General features: G+C 45.1%; 1 protein-coding gene and 1 long non-coding RNA gene across 5 annotated transcripts in view; one reads left to right on the forward strand and one right to left on the reverse strand.

Annotated features, from left to right (window-relative positions):
• Positions 1-777, reverse strand: part of LOC133551985 (uncharacterized) — a 13,388-nt gene extending 12,611 nt beyond the window's left edge. Inside the window, exons 1-2 of the long non-coding RNA XR_009806597.1 lie at positions 697-777; positions 1-613 (exon numbers count right to left, since the gene is read on the reverse strand). The exon at positions 1-613 is cut by the window's left edge and continues 180 nt beyond it. This is a non-coding gene — a long non-coding RNA (uncharacterized LOC133551985). The remainder of the gene's footprint in view (positions 614-696) is intronic.
• elnb (elastin b) overlaps positions 1-18,142 on the forward strand; it is a 22,676-nt gene extending 4,534 nt beyond the window's left edge. The window contains exons 4-51 of one of the 4 annotated variants that reach the window (XM_061899201.1): positions 1-10; positions 106-246; positions 338-364; positions 518-619; positions 708-791; positions 869-1,348; positions 1,446-1,493; positions 1,590-1,652; positions 1,733-1,777; positions 1,851-1,913; positions 1,993-2,037; positions 4,612-4,851; positions 4,959-4,994; positions 5,082-5,303; positions 5,393-5,425; positions 5,513-6,118; positions 6,161-6,499; positions 6,590-6,619; positions 6,698-6,907; positions 6,994-7,026; positions 7,126-7,305; positions 7,381-7,413; positions 9,443-9,481; positions 9,636-9,680; positions 9,896-9,931; positions 10,022-10,138; positions 10,230-10,271; positions 10,337-10,384; positions 10,585-10,635; positions 10,833-10,919; positions 10,998-11,021; positions 11,101-11,121; positions 11,212-11,238; positions 11,371-11,415; positions 11,552-11,791; positions 11,869-12,147; positions 12,231-12,269; positions 12,347-12,400; positions 12,467-12,766; positions 12,852-12,884; positions 12,953-13,234; positions 13,313-13,999; positions 14,207-14,380; positions 14,543-14,602; positions 14,713-14,763; positions 14,955-14,978; positions 15,212-15,277; positions 17,381-18,142. The exon at positions 1-10 is cut by the window's left edge and continues 11 nt beyond it. In XM_061899201.1, coding sequence (XP_061755185.1) covers positions 1-10; positions 106-246; positions 338-364; positions 518-619; positions 708-791; positions 869-1,348; positions 1,446-1,493; positions 1,590-1,652; positions 1,733-1,777; positions 1,851-1,913; positions 1,993-2,037; positions 4,612-4,851; positions 4,959-4,994; positions 5,082-5,303; positions 5,393-5,425; positions 5,513-6,118; positions 6,161-6,499; positions 6,590-6,619; positions 6,698-6,907; positions 6,994-7,026; positions 7,126-7,305; positions 7,381-7,413; positions 9,443-9,481; positions 9,636-9,680; positions 9,896-9,931; positions 10,022-10,138; positions 10,230-10,271; positions 10,337-10,384; positions 10,585-10,635; positions 10,833-10,919; positions 10,998-11,021; positions 11,101-11,121; positions 11,212-11,238; positions 11,371-11,415; positions 11,552-11,791; positions 11,869-12,147; positions 12,231-12,269; positions 12,347-12,400; positions 12,467-12,766; positions 12,852-12,884; positions 12,953-13,234; positions 13,313-13,999; positions 14,207-14,380; positions 14,543-14,602; positions 14,713-14,763; positions 14,955-14,978; positions 15,212-15,277; positions 17,381-17,424 — 5,985 coding nt within the window. In that variant the 3' untranslated portion in view covers positions 17,425-18,142. Of the gene's footprint in view, positions 11-105; positions 247-337; positions 365-517; positions 620-707; positions 792-868; positions 1,349-1,445; positions 1,494-1,589; positions 1,653-1,732; positions 1,778-1,850; positions 1,914-1,992; positions 2,038-4,611; positions 4,852-4,958; positions 4,995-5,081; positions 5,304-5,392; positions 5,426-5,512; positions 6,500-6,589; positions 6,620-6,697; positions 6,908-6,993; positions 7,027-7,125; positions 7,306-7,380; positions 7,414-9,442; positions 9,482-9,635; positions 9,681-9,895; positions 9,932-10,021; positions 10,139-10,229; positions 10,272-10,336; positions 10,385-10,584; positions 10,636-10,832; positions 10,920-10,997; positions 11,022-11,100; positions 11,122-11,211; positions 11,239-11,370; positions 11,416-11,551; positions 11,792-11,868; positions 12,148-12,230; positions 12,270-12,346; positions 12,401-12,466; positions 12,767-12,851; positions 12,885-12,952; positions 13,235-13,312; positions 14,000-14,206; positions 14,381-14,542; positions 14,603-14,712; positions 14,764-14,954; positions 14,979-15,211; positions 15,278-17,380 lie in introns of all 4 variants that reach the window. The other 3 variants (XM_061899199.1, XM_061899200.1, XM_061899203.1) reach the window with 3 other exon arrangements.
• Positions 18,143-19,800: the final 1,658 nt, after the last annotated feature.

Consider the following 19,800-nt stretch of genomic DNA (forward strand, 5'->3'; position numbering starts at 1 on the left):
CCGAAAACAGGTAAGACTATCTGGTCCAGCTTGTTTACAATAAATTGAAATACCATACCATGTATTCAATCAACGTATATATCCCTTTGATCATTCCAATTGAAGGTGGTGCCTATGGTGGTCAAGGCTTCGGTACAGGACAGGGAACTGGTCTAGGTGGAGCTGTGCCAGGTGGTATTGGCGGCTATGGAACTGGGCCTGGCGGAGCGCCAGCTGCTGGTTTTGGTCCAGGAGGTCAAGGCACAGGCATGTTAATAATAATGTAGATGACAGATATATTGCACTATGTCGTCTATATATTTGCAAACTAATGAGATTATGTGTTGTCCACTCACAGGTGCTGGTGTCAAACCTGGGAAGTCAGGTAAGACGTTTTACTGATAAAGCCCTCTGCTGAGTAAACATGTTTCAGTGGGCGACCCTAAATCAGGAATGGTCTACATACATCTGCCTGAGTCTAAAGAACCCTTGCGGAGCTGCTCTGAAAATAAAACACATGTCCTCTACTCTTAATTAGGGTATGGAGGCTTTGGGGCAGGGGGCACAGCTGGAGCATTTGGAACCCAAGGAACTGGGGCCAACAGAGGTCAAGGTGCTGGAACAGGTCTCGTACCTGGAGGTGAGAGGTTCATTCAGACACAGCTTTTTCAAACATAATCAAATGAAATGATCTATGTGGCGTTAAATCAAGTCTACCTTTGAGTTAGGTGGCTTTGGAGGAGGTTACGGTCCAGCCAGTGGGAGTCAAGTTCCAGGAAGTGGTGGAATAGGACCTAAACCCCCAAAGACTGGTACAGGACAATCAGTAATGTTACACCTAAAAATGAAATAAGACTCTGAATTTCTGATCTTGTTGTACCTGGATCAGGTTATAGCTCAGGAGGGACAGGATTTGGACCTGGTGGTGCAGCAGCTGGTCCTGGTGCGACAGGATATGGGCCTGGTGGAGCAGGATATGGGCCTGGGGGTGCCGGAGTTGGGCCTGGGGGAGCAGGAGTTGGTCCTGGTGCAACAGGTTTTGGGCCTGGAGGTGCAGGATTCGGGCCAGGTGGAGCAGGAGTTGGGCCCGGGGGTGCAGGTTTTGGGCCTGGAGGTGCAGGATTCGGGCCAGGTGGAGCAGGAGTCGGGCCCGGGGGTGCAGGGTTTGGGCCTGGAGGTGCAGGATTTGGACCAGGTGGAGCAGGAGTCGGGCCCGGGGGTGCAGGGTTTGGGCCTGGAGGTGCAGGATACGGGCCAGGTGGAGCAGGAGTCGGGCCTGGAGGTGTAAATGCATTTTTGCCACAAGGTGGTGCTGCAGGGATGGGACCAGGTGGGAAGAGTAGCGGCAAATCATCAAAACAACTTCCAGGTAGAGTCTAGTAGAATAACTGTTGTGTGTTAGAAACATGACCATTTTATATGAACTTTGTTCCATGGCCTAAACTCTTATGCTGTCATACATACAGGTGTCGGGGTTCCTGGACTCTATCAAGGGGGATTTGTACCAAGTCAAGGTAAGCCATTTGACACATTTACTAACTACAGGTGTTGGAAATAAATTTCTTCAAAGAATACAGAAAAATACAAAACATTTCTTATTTACTGGATAGACTTTGGAGGACGTGGTGTCCTCCCTGGAGTGGCAACTGGTTCTGGACTTGGGTCTCAGGCAGGTGGGTACCAAGACTTGAATTTAGACATCTCTTCGAAGAGCATACATTACAAAATGTAATTGCTGTTCTTTAACTTGCAGGTGCCGGGGTACTTGGCCAGGGCGGTGCTGGTCAAGGAAGCGACAGTAAGTGTGATCTTGACATCATCAACGTACAGATGTGTCCTCAGCATGCCTGAAACGGATTTGTCTCTTCCAGACAGTCGAGGACAGCAACTGCCAGGGATTTTTCGTGGGTACCCTCTGATATCACCAAAGTCAGGTAAATAATGTCTAGAAAAGTATTTGTTTTTTCAACAAAAAGATAGACTTAAAATTGGAATTGCAATCATTTTTTACAGGAACAGGAAAGTCGAAGAGCCCGGCCAAAGCTGCAGCTAAATACGGTAAAAGCACATTCCTGTGGTTTTCTGGCAAATGTTTAACAGCATTTTCCTGGATATTAAAGAGGGCCGTATATGCTTGGTCAAAAAACATGACTGGCGTCACATGCGATTACCTTACTGATCATAATGCTACTTATAAACATGCCAGAATGACCAGTGATGATGACAGGTTTTCAATGCAGTGAGTCCCCAGAACCCACAAATAGTGATTAAGGTCAGTCCTTGGGAAATTCCACAAAAAGAGGCTGTTTGCAACCTTTACGGCAGGGGTCGGGAACCTTTTTGGCTGAGAGAGCCATGGAAGCCAAATATTTTAAAATGTATTTCCGTGAGAGCCATATAATGTTTTTTAAACACTGAATACAACTAAATGTGTGCATTTTTATGTAAATCCAACATTAGGGTATAACACGTATGTTATTCTTTTTAATAACATTTTTATTCTGAAGCTAACTAATAATGAATAAAATACTTCTTAACATTCTTGACTTCTTCAACAGGTGCGGTAGAACAGTCTTTTTCAACCACTGTGCCGTGAGATACAGTCTGGTGTGCCGTGGGAGATTATCTAATTTCACCTATATGGGTTAAAATAGTTTTTTGCAAACCAGTAATTACAGTCTGAAAATCAATCAATCAATCAATCAATGTTTACTTATATAGCCCTAAATCACTAGTGTCTCAAAGGGCTGCACAAACCACTACGACATCCTCGGTAGGCCCACATAAGGGCAAGGAAAACTCACACCCAGTGGGACGTCGGTGACAATGATGACTATGAGAACCTTGGAGAGGAGGAAAGCAATGGATGTCGAGCGGGTCTAACATGATACTGTGAAAGTTCAATCATTAATGGATCCAACACAGTCGCGAGAGTCCAGTCCAAAGCGGATCCAACACAGCAGCGAGAGTCCCGTTCACAGCGGAGCCAGCAGGAAACCATCCCAAGCGGAGGCGGATCAGCAGCGCAGAGATGTCCCCAGCCGATACACAGGCAAGCAGTACATGGCCACCGAATCGGACCGGACCCCTTCCACAAGAGAGAGTGGGACATAGGAGAAAAAGAAAAGAAACGGCAGATCAACTGGGCTAAAAAAATGATGTGGTGTTGTTGAGTGGTCGGTGCTGTCTAGAGCTAATTGCTTTGTAGATGTCGGAAACAGCGGGAGGCAGGGTGCAGGTAAAATAAAAAAGGTGTCTAATGCTTAAAACATAAATAAACAAAAGGTGAGTGTCGCTAAGAAAAGGCATTAAAGCTTAGGTAAGGCTATGCAAAGCAAAACTAAAAATGAACTGCCTACAGAATGCAACAAAAAAACAGAATGCTGGACGACAGCAAAGACTTACTGTGGAGCAAAGACAATGTACATCCGAACATGACGTGACAATCGACAATGTCCCCACAAAGAAGGATGAAAACGACTGAAATATTCTTGATTGCTTAAACAAAGTAGATGCGGGAAGTAGCGCTCAAAGGAAGACATGAAACTGCTACAGGAAAATACCAAAAAAAGAGAAAAAGCAACCAAAATAGGAGCAGAAGACAAGAACTAAAACACTACACACAGGAAAACAGCAAACAACTCAAAATAAGTCACGGCGTGATGTGACAGGTGGTGACAGAACACCTACTTTGAGACAAGAGCTATTTTGATGCATGCTTGGTTATGTTTTAAAGTCGTATCCAACAAACAATTGTGACAATGACTTTTTACTGTCAAGTGAGTTTTGTTTTTAATCCATTTCTGCTGGTGGTCTGACTCCGGATTTTTAAAACGCAAAAAATGTGCCTTGGCTCAAAAAAGGTTGAAAAACACTGCGGTAGGAAACGGACGGAGGGATAAAAATGCATGAGAATTTTTTTACATTTTGAACGTTATTTTTAACACTGATTACCAGTGGAGTTATTCATTACTTATTGTGTTAAGCAATGTAAGATAAGATTAACCTGAGAGCCAGATGCAGTCATCAAAAGAGCCACATCTGGCTCTAGAGCCATAGGTTCCCTAGCCCTGTTCTACGGGGATGCCAATGGGGCGCTAACTTTCTGAATTTTTCAAAGTATTATATCCCGACCACTTACGGCTTTTAGCACATAATGACAAACAGTAACTACGTACATGCGTAACATGTGCACGCGCATTAGCTTTGTGTGTCGCTCGCTAATGATAGCAATCTGGATAGTTGAGGTTAGCAAACAGCATGACTGCCATTTGTTGGTTGAGCACAACATGGAGCAGTGGAAACACAGGTTTATTTACTATTAAGTCCTTATCTTTAGTCGTTGAAATGAAATCCGCAGTGACTGGCTAGTTGTTTTGGTAGCAGCTAAATTAGCATGTAGCGAGACCAGCGATACTGTGTACCCGTAATCATGTCTGCGCTGAGCAGATGCGCAGAGGGTTGAAATGGCATCTGTTGAACCGCTTTTTATGGAGTTATCCTCGGAGCAAAATGAGAATGAAAGGGTTGAAATCCATACTCGCACTTTTTCTTTTTTTCTATTTTTAGTCACAAATGCAAGTAAATTGGTAGCACTGTACAGCACTGTTGAATGTGGATATTGTCCACCAGGTGGCGCTGGAGGAGGTGGCAATTTAGGAGTTGGCACTGGCGGACTCCCTGGTGGAGGGCTAGGTTTTCCTGGCTTTGGAGGTGGAGCTGGAACGGCTGGGGGACCTGGAGCGGTTCCCGGATATGGGGGCGGAGCTGGAACAGCAGGTGGACCTGGAGCTGTTCCTGGATATGGTGGTGGAGCTGGAACAGCAGGTGGACCAGCAGCTGTTCCTGGATATGGGGGTGGATCTGGAACAGGTACTGAGCTTCGAGCAAGGCTTAAGTGTGCCTGGAGTAAAACGTGTTAAAACGCAAAGCATCCTTGGAAGCAAGGTCCCTTAATCAGTCAATGTTTTGTGCCCTAGGATATGGTCCTGGATCAGCCAAAGCACGCAAATATGGTGAGACACGGACGCAATTCAGTGTCACACAATTTAACAAACTATCCTCAGTCACTGAGGACAGGTCTGAATTAACTTTATATCTAGGTCAGCCTGGTGGTGCCAGCACTGGTATGACTGGAGGGCTTGGTGTACCGGGAGGAAGAGCTGGTGTTAACACAGGAGTTCCCGGATATGGTCAAGGTGGTGCGGTCACTGGTCCAGGATATGGTCCAGGTGGTGCCGGCAGTGGTCCTGTAGGAGGTGGTTACGGACCAGGTAGTACTGGCCCTGGACTAGGCGGAGCTGGGACAGGAATAGGATCTGGAGGTAATTATGACTCTTTGAATTTGGAACAAATAGATCAAGACACAATCTATATTTATATCATAACGTTTACATTTTAATACTTACTACAGGTTATGATGCCAATGCCAAAGCTCGCAAATACGGTAAGAAAATACCTCAAAATGTAGACATTAGAAGGTTTAACTAGGTTCCATCGTATTTACTGAAAAGAGAAAAACATTTCCTTACAGGCATGTACAGTGGAGCTCTGGGAAGTCAAGGAATAAGTACTGGAGGTGTAGGTCCTGGTGGTGCTGGTACAGGCTTCAGACCAGGAGGCGGAGGTGGACCTGGAGGTGTTGGCACAGGTTATGGCCCAGGAGGAGTGGGGCCCAATGGTGTTGGAACAGGATTTGGACCAGGAGGAGTCGGACCAGGAAGTGCAGGAAAAAGCTACGGAAAAAGTGGAGTTGGAGCTGGTGGTGCTGGCACAGGCTATGGACCTGGGGGAGTAAGGCCTGGTGGTGCTGGGACAGGGTTTGGACCAGGAGGAGTCGGACAAGGTGGGGCAAGTAAAAGCTATGGACCAGGTGGAATTGGAACTGGTGGTGCTGGCGCAGGCTATGGACCAGGCGGAGTAAGGCCAGGTGGTGCAGGTACAGGCTTTGGACCTGGAGGCGTCGGACCTGGTAGTGCAGGTAAAGGCTATGGAGCAGGAGGTGTCGGACCTGGTGGTGCTGGCACGGGTTATGGACCAGGAGGAGCAGTTGCACCGGGTGGTACTAGCACAGGTTATGGACCGGGGGGAGTAAGGCCGGGCGGTGTTGGTACAGGGTTTGGACCAGGAGGAGTCGCACCTGGCGGTGCCGGAAAAAGCTATGGACCAGGAGGAGTCGCACCTGGCGGTGCCGGAAAAAGCTATGGACCAGGAGGAGCCGTTGGACCTGGTGGTGGAGGCACTGGTTATGGACCAGGAGCTGTTGGACCTGGTGGTGCCGGTGCTGGTTTTGGACCTGGCAGGGGATTTGTGCCTGGCGGTGCAGGTACCGGCTATGGACCAGGAGCAGGAGCTGGGCCTGGAGGTGCTGGCACTGGATTTGGACCAGGAGCAGGAGTTGGCCCTGGAAGTGCTGGCACTGGATTTGGACCAGGAGCAGGAGTTGGGCCTGGAGGTGCTGGCACTGGATTTGGACCAGGAACAGGAGTTGGGCCTGGAGGTGCAGGATATGGACCCGGAGGTATGACAAAATACTAACATACAAGGCATGGATATAATGTCAACTGGCTAAATGTCATCACTCTTTTTGTTATGTCTCAATTTCACATAGGTTATGCTGGTGCCAAGGCTCGCAAATATGGTAAAAAGAAAACAACTTTGCAAAACATGATGCTACTGAAGTCTAGAACAGCCTCAGTAACTCTGTCCTCTCTCTAAGGTCTTCCTGGGGGAACCAAGGGTGCAGGAGGACTTGGTGTTGGAACTGGACCAAGTTCTGGCCAAGGAGTGACAGGAGGGTTCCAAGGACAAGGTACTGGGCAAACAGCTGGACGAGGAGCAGGTGCAGGACAAGGGGCAGGTGGATTACCTGGTTCTGGTGTTGGAACTGGAGGAGGACCTGGTGGCTTTGGACAGGGTAGCACAGGAGGTACCAAAAGTGGAAAATAATCATCTTCAAACATTTGCGCTGTTACATTTGCCCAATTACTTATTTCATTAACCTTCCCTTCACAGCTTCTCCTGGTGGGGCCAAGTCTCTCAAATACGGTGACTTTCATTTTTAACATAAATCTTATTCATATTAAATAATTTATACATATGAGGTATATTTAAATTGGCACTAATTGTCTGTGATCTTGTCCATAGGGCTTCCTGGTGGCAGTGGAACTCCTGTGTCGGGTCAAGATGGAAGAGTAGGTGGCACTGCGGGGACCGGAGGAGCTCTGGGGACTGGTGGAAACGGATATGGACCTGGGGTTGCGCCTGGTGCAGGTTTTGGACAAGGCGGAGGCTACAATGCAGGGACAGGAACTGGATATGGACCAGGTTTTTATGGAGATATAATTTACAGCACTCCTAAACAAAATCCTAAATATGAACTTAACAAATTGCCATTCACAGGTTATGGAGCTGGAGAAAAGGCTGCCAAATACGGTATCAATACGTTACTTAATTGAAGTGAACATTTTAAAGGCCTACTGAAACCCACTACTACCCACCACGCAGTCTGATAGTTTATATATCAATGATGAAATATTAACATTGCAACCATTGCCATTAGTTTACTAAATTGCAATTTTAAATTTCCAGGGAGTTTCTTGTTGAAAACGTCGCGGAATGATGACGTGTACGCGTGACGTCACTGACTGTTAGGAAATATTAGCGCTGCACACACACACAGCTAAAAGTCGTCTGCTTTGACCGCATAATTACACAGTATTTTGGACATCTGTGTTGCTGAATCTTTTGCAGTTTGTTCAATTAATAATGGAGAACTCAAAGTAGAAAGATGGAGTTGGGAAGTTTTAGTCTTTAGCCACACAAACTCAGGGTGATTCCTTGTTTAAATTTCCCGGGGGTGAAGCTTTACTATGGATCAGAGCGGTCAAGCGAACATGGATCCCGACCAAATGTCAACCAGCAGTTTTCGGAGAGAAAATTGTGGTAAAAAGTCGCCACTTACCGGAAATCAGCTGAGCTTGCGCCTCAAGACACCCGTGGATACACCCTTCCGACTATCAGGTACTATTAAACTCACTAAAACACTAGCAACACAATGGACGGATAAGAGATTTCCCTGAATGATCCTAGTAGTTACGTCTCGTCTCGATTACTGTAACGTATTATTTTCGGGTCTCCCCATGTCTAGCATTAAAAGATTACAGTTGGTACAAAATGCGGCTGCTAGACTTTTGACAAGAACAAGAAAGTTTGATCACATTACGCCTGTACTGTATATACCTTTATATACATATATACATACATATATACCTGTACTGGCTCACCTGCACTGGCTTCCTGTGCACTTAAGATGTGACTTTAAGGTTTTACTACTTACGTATAAAATACTACACGGTCTAGCTCCATCCTATCTTGCCGATTGTATTGTACCATATGTCCCGGCAAGAAATCTGCGTTCAAAAGACTCCGGCTTATTAGTGATTCCTAGAGCCCGAAAAAAGTCTGCGGGCTATAGAGCGTTTTCCGTTCGGGCTCCAGTACTCTGGAATGCCCTCCCGGTAACAGTTCGAGATGCTACCTCAGTAGAAGCATTTAAATCTCACCTTAAAACTCATCTATATACTCTAGCCTTTAAATAGACCTCCTTTTTAGACCAGTTGATATTTTCTTTCTCCTATGTCCCCCCCTCCCTTGTGGAGGGGGTCCGCTTGAACTGAACTCTTGCGGCTGTGTTGGAGCCACTATGGATTGAAATTTCACAGTATCATGTTAGACCCGCTCGACATCCATTGCTTTCGGTCCCCTAGAGGGGGGGGGGGGGTTGCCCACATCTGAGGTCCTCTCCAAGGTTTCTGATAGTCAGCATTGTCACTGGCGTCCCACTGGATGTGAATTCTCCCTGCCCACTGGGTGTGAGTTTTCCTTGCCCTTTTGTGGGTTCTTCTGAGGATGTTGTAGTCGTAATGATTTGTGCAGTCCTTTGAGACATTTGTGATTCGGGGCTATATAAATAAACACTGATTGATTGATCATTGATTGATTGATAGTAAATGTGTCTAAAAACATCTGAATCCGTCCCAATGCAATCGCTTTATTTTTATTTTTTTTTCTAGTCCGTCGCTTTCAATATCCTCAAACACAAATCTTTCATCCTCGCTCAAAATTAATGGGGAAATTGTCGAATAGCTGTTTTTGTTGGAGGCTCCCATTAAAAACAATGTGAGGATGTGAGGAGCCATCACACGGGTGACGTCATCGTCTGCTACTTCCGGTACAGGCAAGGCTTTTCTCTTAGCGACCAAAAGTTGCAAACTTCATCGTGGATGTTCTCTACTAAATCCTTTCAGCAAAAATATGGCAATATTGCCAAATGATCAAGTATGACACATTGAATGGACCTGCTATCCCCGTTTAAATAAGAAAATCTCATTTCAGTAGGCCTTTAATCAACTTTACTATACAGCTTTAGTGTTCCTAAATGTTCTGTTTGATTCCTTTGCAGGTCAAGGTGGTGCCGGTGGTGGTGCAGGAGCAGCACAAGGTAAGAGATTCTTTTTGCTAGAAGCTTTTGGTGTATGATACTGACCATGGAACGATGACAACGCATATATTTTCAGTAATAATAACTTCTATGTATCGTAGTCTGCCTTTGTTTTTGTTTTTTTATTAACATTTTGTCTGGCACTATTCAATAGGAGGCTTTGGAACAGGAGGTTTTGGAACAGGCACACCAGGTCAAGGTTAGTAAAAATGAAATGTAGCCCATTATTGACCTCTAGTGGCATTAGCCAGAATGGCAGCAACACAGACCTTAAACTTACCAGCCATGATGATCAGAGAAGCAGCTAAAAAAATATTCTAAAAAATAGAATATAGAACAATATATCCTAATTTGTTGTTATTATTGTTCCATCCATCACAAGAATAATTATTTATTATGGTATCTTGTGTTCAGGTTATGGTACAGCAGGATCCAAGGCTGACAAATACGGTAAGACATGTGTAAATGATAAGGATTCCCTGTAGTGGACACACTTTTGTATTAACATATTTATGTCTATTAAACACGTACACCCCATAGGTCTACCTGGTGGAGTGTCACCTGGAGCCGGTACCAATGCTCCAATCAACGGCACTGGCGTTTACACGAACGGAACCCGCACCAGGGGTGGTGCTCGCACAACAACCAGACCTGGTGGTAAGTTTCTGTCACAGTAAAAACTGAGACAAAACATTTAAAAATCATATAAGGAGATTGCAGTCAGTAATCCAAATCTCTGCTGGGTCAGGACGTGATGCTGCACGAGGCACGCTAGCGCCGTTGCCAGCAGGTACACAACACGACATCTTTGTACAGCACATTGAAGAAATATGCCTGATGTGTTGTTTCATCCAGGTGGACGCGGTGCTGAAGTGGGAAAGGACGGAAAAGACATTGATGGAGGTGTGTGTCCAAGAATGAGGGCAGAAAAGGAGACATTAGGCTGTCCGAATAAGAAATGTGATATCATATCCTATAAACTTAACGTCCTCAATATTTGTCAGCTTTAGATACATTTCTAGAAACAATCTTAGCTGCTAATATGATCATCAAATTGCTTTTCTGACAATCAATTTCAATTTTAACAATCTGTCCAATTCCAGGTGAGGGTGGTCCAGGTGTGATTGAGGGGTCTGGCATTGCTGCAGGAGAAGGTGTGTTTAAATAGACTGAGTTCTTCAGAACCTATTTTCGTTGTAAAGTGGGGCTTGAAGAGCTACACCATTAAAGGTGGAGACAAAAGAAAAAATATTTTTAAATATCGAAAAAATTCAAAAAAGTTGCTCTACATGTGGAACAGTATAAGATGTTGGATGAAAGTGTGCAGATGAATTCACCGATATTGCAACAGGGGGATTTGGAGGAAGACCATTTGGCGCTGGAAATGACGGAGATGGTATGAAGGGCACGGGAATTCCCATCCTTGGAGCAAAACCAGGTACTGAGTCACAGATTTTAAACATCTTCCATATGTTTGCCCTAACGCTGTTATTTTGTTCCTTGCGTTTTCAAACAGGTATCGGTGGAACTCCACTTCCAGGTCAGTGTTTACTTTGTAGACTGAGATTTTGGCCGAGTCTTAGTGCCTTTTACATGTATGCTGTTGTGTTGTCCTCCAGGTTCCACAGGAGCTGCACCTGGTAAGTTAGCATCTAAACATATCACACTGGTAAGAAGACCATGTCTGCAAAAAAGCTTCACTGGATGATCTCTATCTTCTATCACTGCAGGTGGTGGAAGAGCTGTCCAACCAACCGGTATGTAAACCCGACAGTTTTGTTCTATTTACAAATTCTGTGTCCATTAATGGCATTTGACTCTGAAAATACCCACTGTATCTATGAATAGGAATCTCCAACAGCAAAACTTCATGTTCTAATGTTTTGCAGGTGCAATCGGCGTACTGCCTGGTGCTAAACCTCTCAAACCTCCAGGTGAACAAATATAAATACGATAACACAAATTGAGAGTCTTCGCTCAACTCCCACTAGCAAATTAGATTTCTTATAAACCTTAATTGAAGCTTAAGCTGTAAAACAGGTTCGATGTTCTCCTGTATTTTATCGAAAGGAGTCCCAAGAGGGGATACACCAGGTGAAGGAGAGGGCGAAGCGGGTCCTTTTGGAGACAGATTTAGCACAGGTGGAAGACAGACAGGAGTGGAAAGTACTCCTTCCAGTGCAGGAGCGGCAGGAGGAGTTTCAGGTGGTGTGAGAGGAACTGGAAGAGGAGGTGCCCCTGCAACTGGAACTGGAGTTGGACCAGGTGGCACAACTGCAGCAGTAGGAGGAACAATAAAACCCTCCAAAGGTGCATTTTTTGCCTTACAAATTTTCACATCTGACGAAACTTTGGAAACTGACCTATTAGTCTGTTTCTGAATGCAGCATACAACCCCGATGGTACTAAAGTTGGAGCTTCACCTGGTGGAGTAGGGGGTGGCACTGCAGTATTTGGAGGAGGTCCAGGAGGAGCTGGGTTCGGTCCTGGTGCAGTTGGAGGAGGCCAAGGAGGAGTTGGATTTGGGCCTGGTGCAGTTGGAGGAGGTCCGGGTGGAGTTGGATTTGGGCCTGGTGCTGTTGGAGGAGGTCAAGGAGGATTTGGGGTTGGCCCTGGTGGCATGGTGCCCGGCGGAGCAGGAACAGGTGCCGTGAAACCTGGAAAAAGTAAGCTGCTTAAGAATTGTTGAGGATGAAACGTCGATAATGAATCAGATTTATTCACTAGTTTTGCACATTATCTTTAATAGGTTATGGTGCTGGTGGAGCGGGAGCTTTACCAGGTGGAGGTATGCTAATTGCATTTTTCTTGCCACCTGAAATGACTCCTAACTGAGGTCCTCAAACTCTTTTTTTCCCCACTCAGGTTTACGTTTTCCAAATGGGGCTGGAGTGGGACAAGGAGGAAAACCAGGCAAAAGTAATTTTTACTATATATTTGCTAAAACAGGAAAACTGATCAATTTTAAATGTGTGTCTCTATCAGCATATGGGAGTTTTGGAGCAGGAAACCAAGGTGGTGTTGGGCCTGGTGGCTACGGTGGTCCTGGAGGTGTTGGTGCTACACCCGGGGGCTATGGCACAGGATTAGGGGGTTACGGTACCGTACCGGGAGGTTATGGTGCTGGACCTGGAAGTTATGGGGCCAAGACAGGAAGCAAGGGTGTTGGTGGTGGTGTCGGTGGAGCTGGGACCCTTGGAGCTGGAGCTGCTGGAGTTGGTCCTGGGGGTTTGGGAGGAGGAGCACGTTATGGTGCTGGTGCTGGTGGACTGGGGGGATATGGCGGTAAGCTGATATTATAAATAGCAAGGTGATGTATACTTAAAAACATTAAATATATTTTCATGGTTGCGTGTGTTCTCTTATTCAGGTTCAAGATATGGCGCTGGAAAACCGTCAAAAAGTATGCAGACATAAACATAGTAAGGCCTTCACATAGACAACTTAAACAGAACCATTGTTTATTTGTAGGCTATGGGGCAGGACCTGGGCAAGGTGGCTATGGAGCTGGAATGGGTGGAGCTGGTTCAAGTCCAGGCGGCTTCAGACCGGGTGGAGCTGGTTCAAGTCCAGGCGTCTTTGGACAGGGTGGCACTGGACCTGGCGGTTTTGGACTTGGCCCGGCAGGAGGAGGACTAGGTCGTGGTGGAGCTGGGACAGGAGGTTATGGACCCGGTGGTTTTGCCACACCTGGCCTTAATGGGAATGGTGGCACAGGTCAAGGACAGGGTATAAGGAAACCAAATAAATCTGGTATGATAACATAAATTTGGACTTCTGACATTTAAACATGTATAGTGACAACATAATACTTTTTTTCCACTTCAACAGGTTATGGCTCACCCTCACTGGGTGGACCTGGCTATGGCAATGGTGGCTTTGGCCCAGGCAGTGCTGGCACAGGAACCGGTGGCTTTGGACCTGGCGGTGCTGGAGCAGGAACCGGTGGCTTTGGACCTGGCGGTGCTGGCACAGGAACTGGTGGCTTTGGACCAGGCGGTGCTGGCACAGGAACCGGTGGCTTTGGACCAGGCGGTGCAGGCACAGGAATTGGTGGCTTTGGACCAGGCGGTGCTGGCACAGGAAGAGGTGGCTTTGGACCAGGTGGTGCTGGTTTTGGACCGAGTGGTTCTGCTAAAGGAAGGGGAGGCGTCGTACCAGGGTTTGCCGGTGTTGGACCAGGTGGCTATGGACCTGGTGGTGCTGGCACCGGAACCGGTGGCCTTACACCTGGTAGTTTCAGACCTGGTGGTGCCGGTACAGGCGGCTTTACGGGAACAGGTGGATTCCATCCAGGCAGTGCTACCAAAGGAACTGGAGGCTTCATACCAGGTGCTGGTGGTATGGGAAACGGTAGATTTGGACCAGGAGGTGCTGGAACAGGCAGCTTTGGACAAGGTGGCTTTGGTCCAGGCGGTGCCCGCACAGCAACAGGTGGCTTTGGACAAGGTGGCTTCAGTCCAGGTGGCTTTGGACCAGGTGGCCAACAATTTGGAAAAGTGAAACCACTTACACCTGGTAAGCTATGATCATATACTTTGAACATAACATTAAACAAATAATAACTGGGGATGGGAAAAGTGCGGTTGACATGATATACTGAAAGCCAATCACTTTGTCCCATTTATTCACAATTAAACCCAACCAATTTTTTACAAAAAGCATGGGTTAATTTCCTATAACACTTGTGTGTCATTGTTAGAAACTATGAATGTTTTCCAACAGGAGGAGCTGGTTCTGCAGGCGTTGGACTTGGTGGCTACGGCTCACAAGGATATGGCCCATCTGGAACTGGGACAGGGTCTTTTGGTTATGGGCCTGGTGGACAAGCACTTGGAACAGGGAAACCTGCTAAATCAGGTTATGGCTCGTCGCTAGGAGGAGCAGGATATGGACCAGGTGAAAAAACTGAAATGTAATTTGTTTTACAGCAGTTAAGTCTGAATCTTGTTGTTAATTATCGCCTTGTCCTTAATCATAACTGGACTGCAATCCGTGGCGCTAGATACTGCTGGTATTTAACACTGATGCAAGGCAAATAAAAATGTATCTGTGTACCAGGCGGAGCTGCAATGGGTGTTCCAGGAGCAGGAACTGGAGGACTTCTTGGAGGAGGTCAAGGTATGTTATATTGCTCTAAAAAGAAAGAAAAGTTGAAGTCCATACAAGCACATAACTTCTGTAGGCCAATCATTTACTCTAAAAAGCCAAATGTGTGTCTTTACCTCCAGCAGGGGGGGCTCTCAATAGCTTCGGAGGAGGAGCTGCTGGAGGCTATCAAGGTAAAAAAAATAAAAAAACAAGTGCTAACGTGCTTTGTCCCGTGCTTCTCTTTCATTGGTAAATAACTACAATAATAGAACACAAATATTACATTGGGGCGCACCCAGTTCCACAGTTTTAGAAACTGAATGTTTTAAAATGTGGCATATTTTAATTGATGGCATTGCTTTTTCCTGTTTTTATCCTGTAGGATATATGGGGGCTGGACAAAAATGTAAGACATCACACTATGTCCTCAAAAACCTGCACACATACACACTATGTGGACTCAAGTATTTGGACACAGCTTCTAAGCAATTGATCAATCACATATGTCATTCTGGTTGAAAGAGTAACAATTCCCCAGAGAAATGTGGAAGCTGACCCAGTTCTTTGGGTCATATGGTTAGAGGAGGTATGGTGACAGAACCTTCAGAGTAAGAATCTTTGCTTCCATATATCTTACAGCAAGCGCCCAGAAAGCAGCTAAGTATGCAGCCATGCAGAATTTCCTGGGAGCTGGAGCCTACAGAGGTAACAGACACTACATAACTTCATATAACTATAATATCATTAGAGATGTAAGACTTACAACAACTCACCATTCAATTCCATTCCAATTCTTGGGGTGACGAATCGATTCCCTCAATATGTTATATGAGTTATAATTAGAGATGTCCGATAATGGCTTTTTTGCCTATATCCAATATTCCGATATTGTCCAACTCTTAATTACCAATTCCGATAACAACCGATACCAATATATACAGTTGTGGAATTAACACAATATTTAATCCCTAATTTTGTTGTGATGCCCTGCTGGTCACAAATTTTGGGTCATGACCGAAAGGATAAGATCACGGGTACAAGCGGCCGAAATGAGTTTCCTCCGCCGGGTGGTGGGTCTCTCCCTTAGAGATAGGGTGAGAGGCTCTGCCATCCAGGAGGAGCTCAAAGTAAAGCCGCTGCTCCTCTACATCGAGAGGAGCCAGATGAGGTGGCCCGGGCATCTGGTCAGGATGCCACCCAAACGCCTCCCTAGGGAGGTGTTTAGGGCACGTCCAACCGGTAGGAGGCCACGGGGAAGACCCAGGACACGTTCCCCGGCTGGCCTGGGAACGCCTCAGGATCCCCCAGGAAGAGCTGGACAAAGTGGCTGAGGAGAGGGAAGTCTGGGCTTCCCTGCTTAGGCTGCTGCCCCCGCGACCCGACCTCGGATAAGCGGAAGATGATGGATGGATGGATGGATGGTATCAAAGCGGCCCTCGCATCCTTACATTTTTTATATATGCGGCCCTTGCTGGAAAAAAGTTGGACACCCCTGCACTGTAGTAAAAATAAAATAACTCATAAATACATTCATATAAAGCGTAAATCTGCATACTCCACACCAGGGGTGCCCACACTTTTTCTGCAGGCGAGCTACTTTTCAATTGACCAACTCGAGGGGATCTACCTCATTTATATATATCATTTATATTTATTTATTTATGAAAGAGACATTTTTGTAAACAAGTTAAATGTGTTTAATGATAATACAAGCATGTGTAACACATATAGATGTCTTTCTTTCACGAAGACAAGAATATAAGTTGGTGTATTACCTGATTCTGATGACTTGCATTGATTGGAATCAGACAGTTATGATGATAACGCCCACATTTTCAAATGGAGGAGAAAAAAAGTTGTCCTTTCTGTCCAATACCACATGAAAGTGGTTGGTTTTTGGCATCTAATTCATCCAGCTTCCATACACTTTACAAGAAAAACATTGGCGGCAAATTCCGTAGCTTGCTTGATTGACATTCACGGCACCCGAGGGTCTTGTGAGATGACGCTGGCTGCTGCCAGTTCATTATTATGAAAAAATGACAGAGAGGAAGGCGAGAAACACTTTTTATTTCAACAGACTTTCGCGCCGTCCCTTCCGTCAAAACTCTAAAGGCCGACTGCACATTTCCTATCTTCACAATAAAAGCCCTGCTTCATGCTGCCTGCACTAACAAAATAAGAGTGATGTGCACGCCAGCTTTCTGAGGGATCGCTTGTGCACGCCAGTTTTCCGAGACTCTGTATTTAGTTAGCGCAGGCAGCATGAAGCAGGGCTTTTATTGTGAAGATAGGAAATGTGCAGTCGGCCTTTAGAGTTTTGACGGAAGGTACGGCGCGAGAGTCTGTTGAAATAAAAAGTGTTTCTCGCCTTCCTCTCGGTCATATTTTCATAATAATGATCTTGCAGCAGCCAGTGTCATCTCACAAGACCCTCCGGTACCGTGAATGTCATTTAAGTGACGTCTTGGTGAAGATTGATGATCACTAATTTTTAGGTCTATTTTTTTTAAAAGCCTGGCTGGAGATCGACTGACACACCCCCCGCGGTCGACTGGTAGCTCGCGATCGACGTAATGGGCACCTCTGGTGTAGGAAATTGGTATGGCTCTGTGCCAAATTTAATGTGCTAAACTGAAAAATCTGATTACAAATACTTGACTACACCCCTAGTCAATACTGGTAACGTCAACTTGTTTTTACATCATTGCTAAATGAATTCCATGTTCACAGCTAGTATGTATAATGATAGCAGCTTGTCCAGCGGGGAGTCTGCCTGTGTGTTCAAAGCGTGTCTTCTGGTTGTAGGCGCTGGCTGTCAAGGTAAATACTGCGGCCGAATGAGGAAGTGAGAGAGCGGCAGACAGGATGTGACCTCATTGCAACAACAGCGGTGCTAGACTGATTCCATAATCCCAGGCTGTACACAACCTACCTTGCATTGGAGCCAGAGTTTCAGAACATCACTGAGAAGTCGCCAGCTAAGCGCCATGGTTCACAACTCATTGGCGTCAAGATTCCTTAAAGATTTAAGGGATCCTGACATCCATGCTGAGAACCGCTGGAATGAGGACTAGATATTCTTGTATGAAGTATTGCTAATGTTAGCCTGATACCAACTGGGCTTGGAGAGGATGTGCTGAGGACTCGGTCTAACTTTGACACTGCTGATGAGGAACTACACACACTCAATGTGAGAAGATAATGTAACATACAACACACACACTAAATGTGAGGTACTACAACAACCGAGTTGCCTCCATCCATTAATGTGTTTGTTTGCTGTCTACTGTGCATCACTGTACTAGTCTTTAACTTATACTGACAACCAAGCTTGTTATCTATTTAGTCAATTGTTACAATTGCGTATTATTTTGTGCTACGCTCTACATGTGCAAGTGCATCGTTTGATTCCTACATGGTTGATGAATGTGTGTGAACTTTTTTTAGGGAGTAAATGAATCTCAGCTTGCACTCAAGTGGTGATTTTCATTGTTTCTAATGAACATATGTTGCCAATGGGCAAACACTTCCTGGTAGTGCTTTTCAATAAAAGAAATGGCGAACAAATATTGTTGCAGTTGCTATGTTATTTTACAAGTCTCTCCCAAGACTTTGGAGAGAGAAGTCCGTCTGTTGTTGTTGTCACCATTTGTGCGATATATATATCGTAATACGACATACAAATGGTTAAGCGTACGTTATGAAATTACTGTTTATATCTTAAAGGGGAACATTATCACCAAACCTATGCAAGCGTCAATATATATCTTGATGTTGCAGAAAAAAAGACCATGTATTTTTTTAACCTATTTCCGAACTCTAAGTGGGTGAATTTTGGCGAATTAAACGCCTTTCTGTTTATCGGTCTTGTAGCGATGACGTCAGAACGTGACGTCACCGAGGTAATACACCCGCCATTTTTATTTTCACATTACAAACACCGGGTCTCAGCTCTGTTATTTTCCGTTTTTCCGACTATTTTTTGGAACCTTGGAGACATCATGTCTTGTCGGTGTGTTGTCGGAGGGTGTAACAACACTAACAGGGAGGGATTCAAGTTGCACCACTGGCAAGAAATCTGCCGCCAGACCCCCATTGAGTGTCTGCACATTTTACCGGCAATGCTAAGACAGACATGGCACAGAGATGTATGGATAACCTGCAGATGCATTTGCAACGATTAAGTCAACGAAATCACAAAGGTGAGTTTTGTTGATGTTGTTGACTTATGTGCTAATCAGACTTATTTGGTCACGGCATGACTGCCAGCTAATCGATGCTAACATGATACGCTAATCGATGCTAACATGCTATTTACGCTAGCTGTATGTACATTTGAAACTAGATACCCACATTTAATGCGAAACAAACACTTACCAATCGACGGATTTAAGTTGCTCCAGTGTCACAAGATGCGAAAGTCTTGATCGTTTGGTCCGCACATTTTACCGGCGATGCTAATAAGGCAGCCGTGCTATGGGCCACTTCATTAGGTACACCCATGCTAGGGCCGAATAGCGTCAATAGCTATTCGCTCAATAGCTTCAGTTTCTTCTTCAATTTCGTTTTCGCTATCTGCCTCCATACTCCAACCATCTGTTTCAATACATGCGTAATCTGTTGAATCGCTTAAGCGGCTGAAATCCAAGTCTGAATCCGAGCTAATGTCGCTATATCTTGCTGTGGTAACCGCCATGTTGTTTGTATTGGCAGCCCTGTATGACGTCACAGGGAAACGGATAGTCGCATCGCAAATAGCGAAAATCAAGAACTTTAAAGCTTTTTTTAGGGATATTCCGGGAGGTGTAAAATTTTGAAAAAAACTTCGAAAAATAAAACAAGCCACTGGGAACTGATTTGTATTGTTTTTAACCCTTTTGAAATTGTGATAATGTTCCCCTTTAATGGCATTCAATAATTATATCTAACCTACTTACAGTTTAACATGGTATGAAAGCATGCATTAATGACCAAGATTATTATCAAGGCTTAGGTCAGGCTGATTACAAAATATAGCTGATCAAATATACTGCAAAAGGGACTCATAAAAACTGATTAAAAAAATTAATTTTGAAAATTGTAACTAAATTGATAACAAATAATAATATACATGTGTCTGAAATAAACTGTCAACAAAATTTAAGTGCAAAGGAAAAAATACAGTTTCACCACTTCGGTCACTTGTTCCACGCCTGTTGCCGCAAAACCAAAGTACTGACAACACT

Source organism: Nerophis ophidion, linkage group LG04, assembly GCF_033978795.1.
Source record: "Nerophis ophidion isolate RoL-2023_Sa linkage group LG04, RoL_Noph_v1.0, whole genome shotgun sequence".
NCBI lineage: Eukaryota > Metazoa > Chordata > Actinopteri > Syngnathiformes > Syngnathidae > Nerophis > Nerophis ophidion.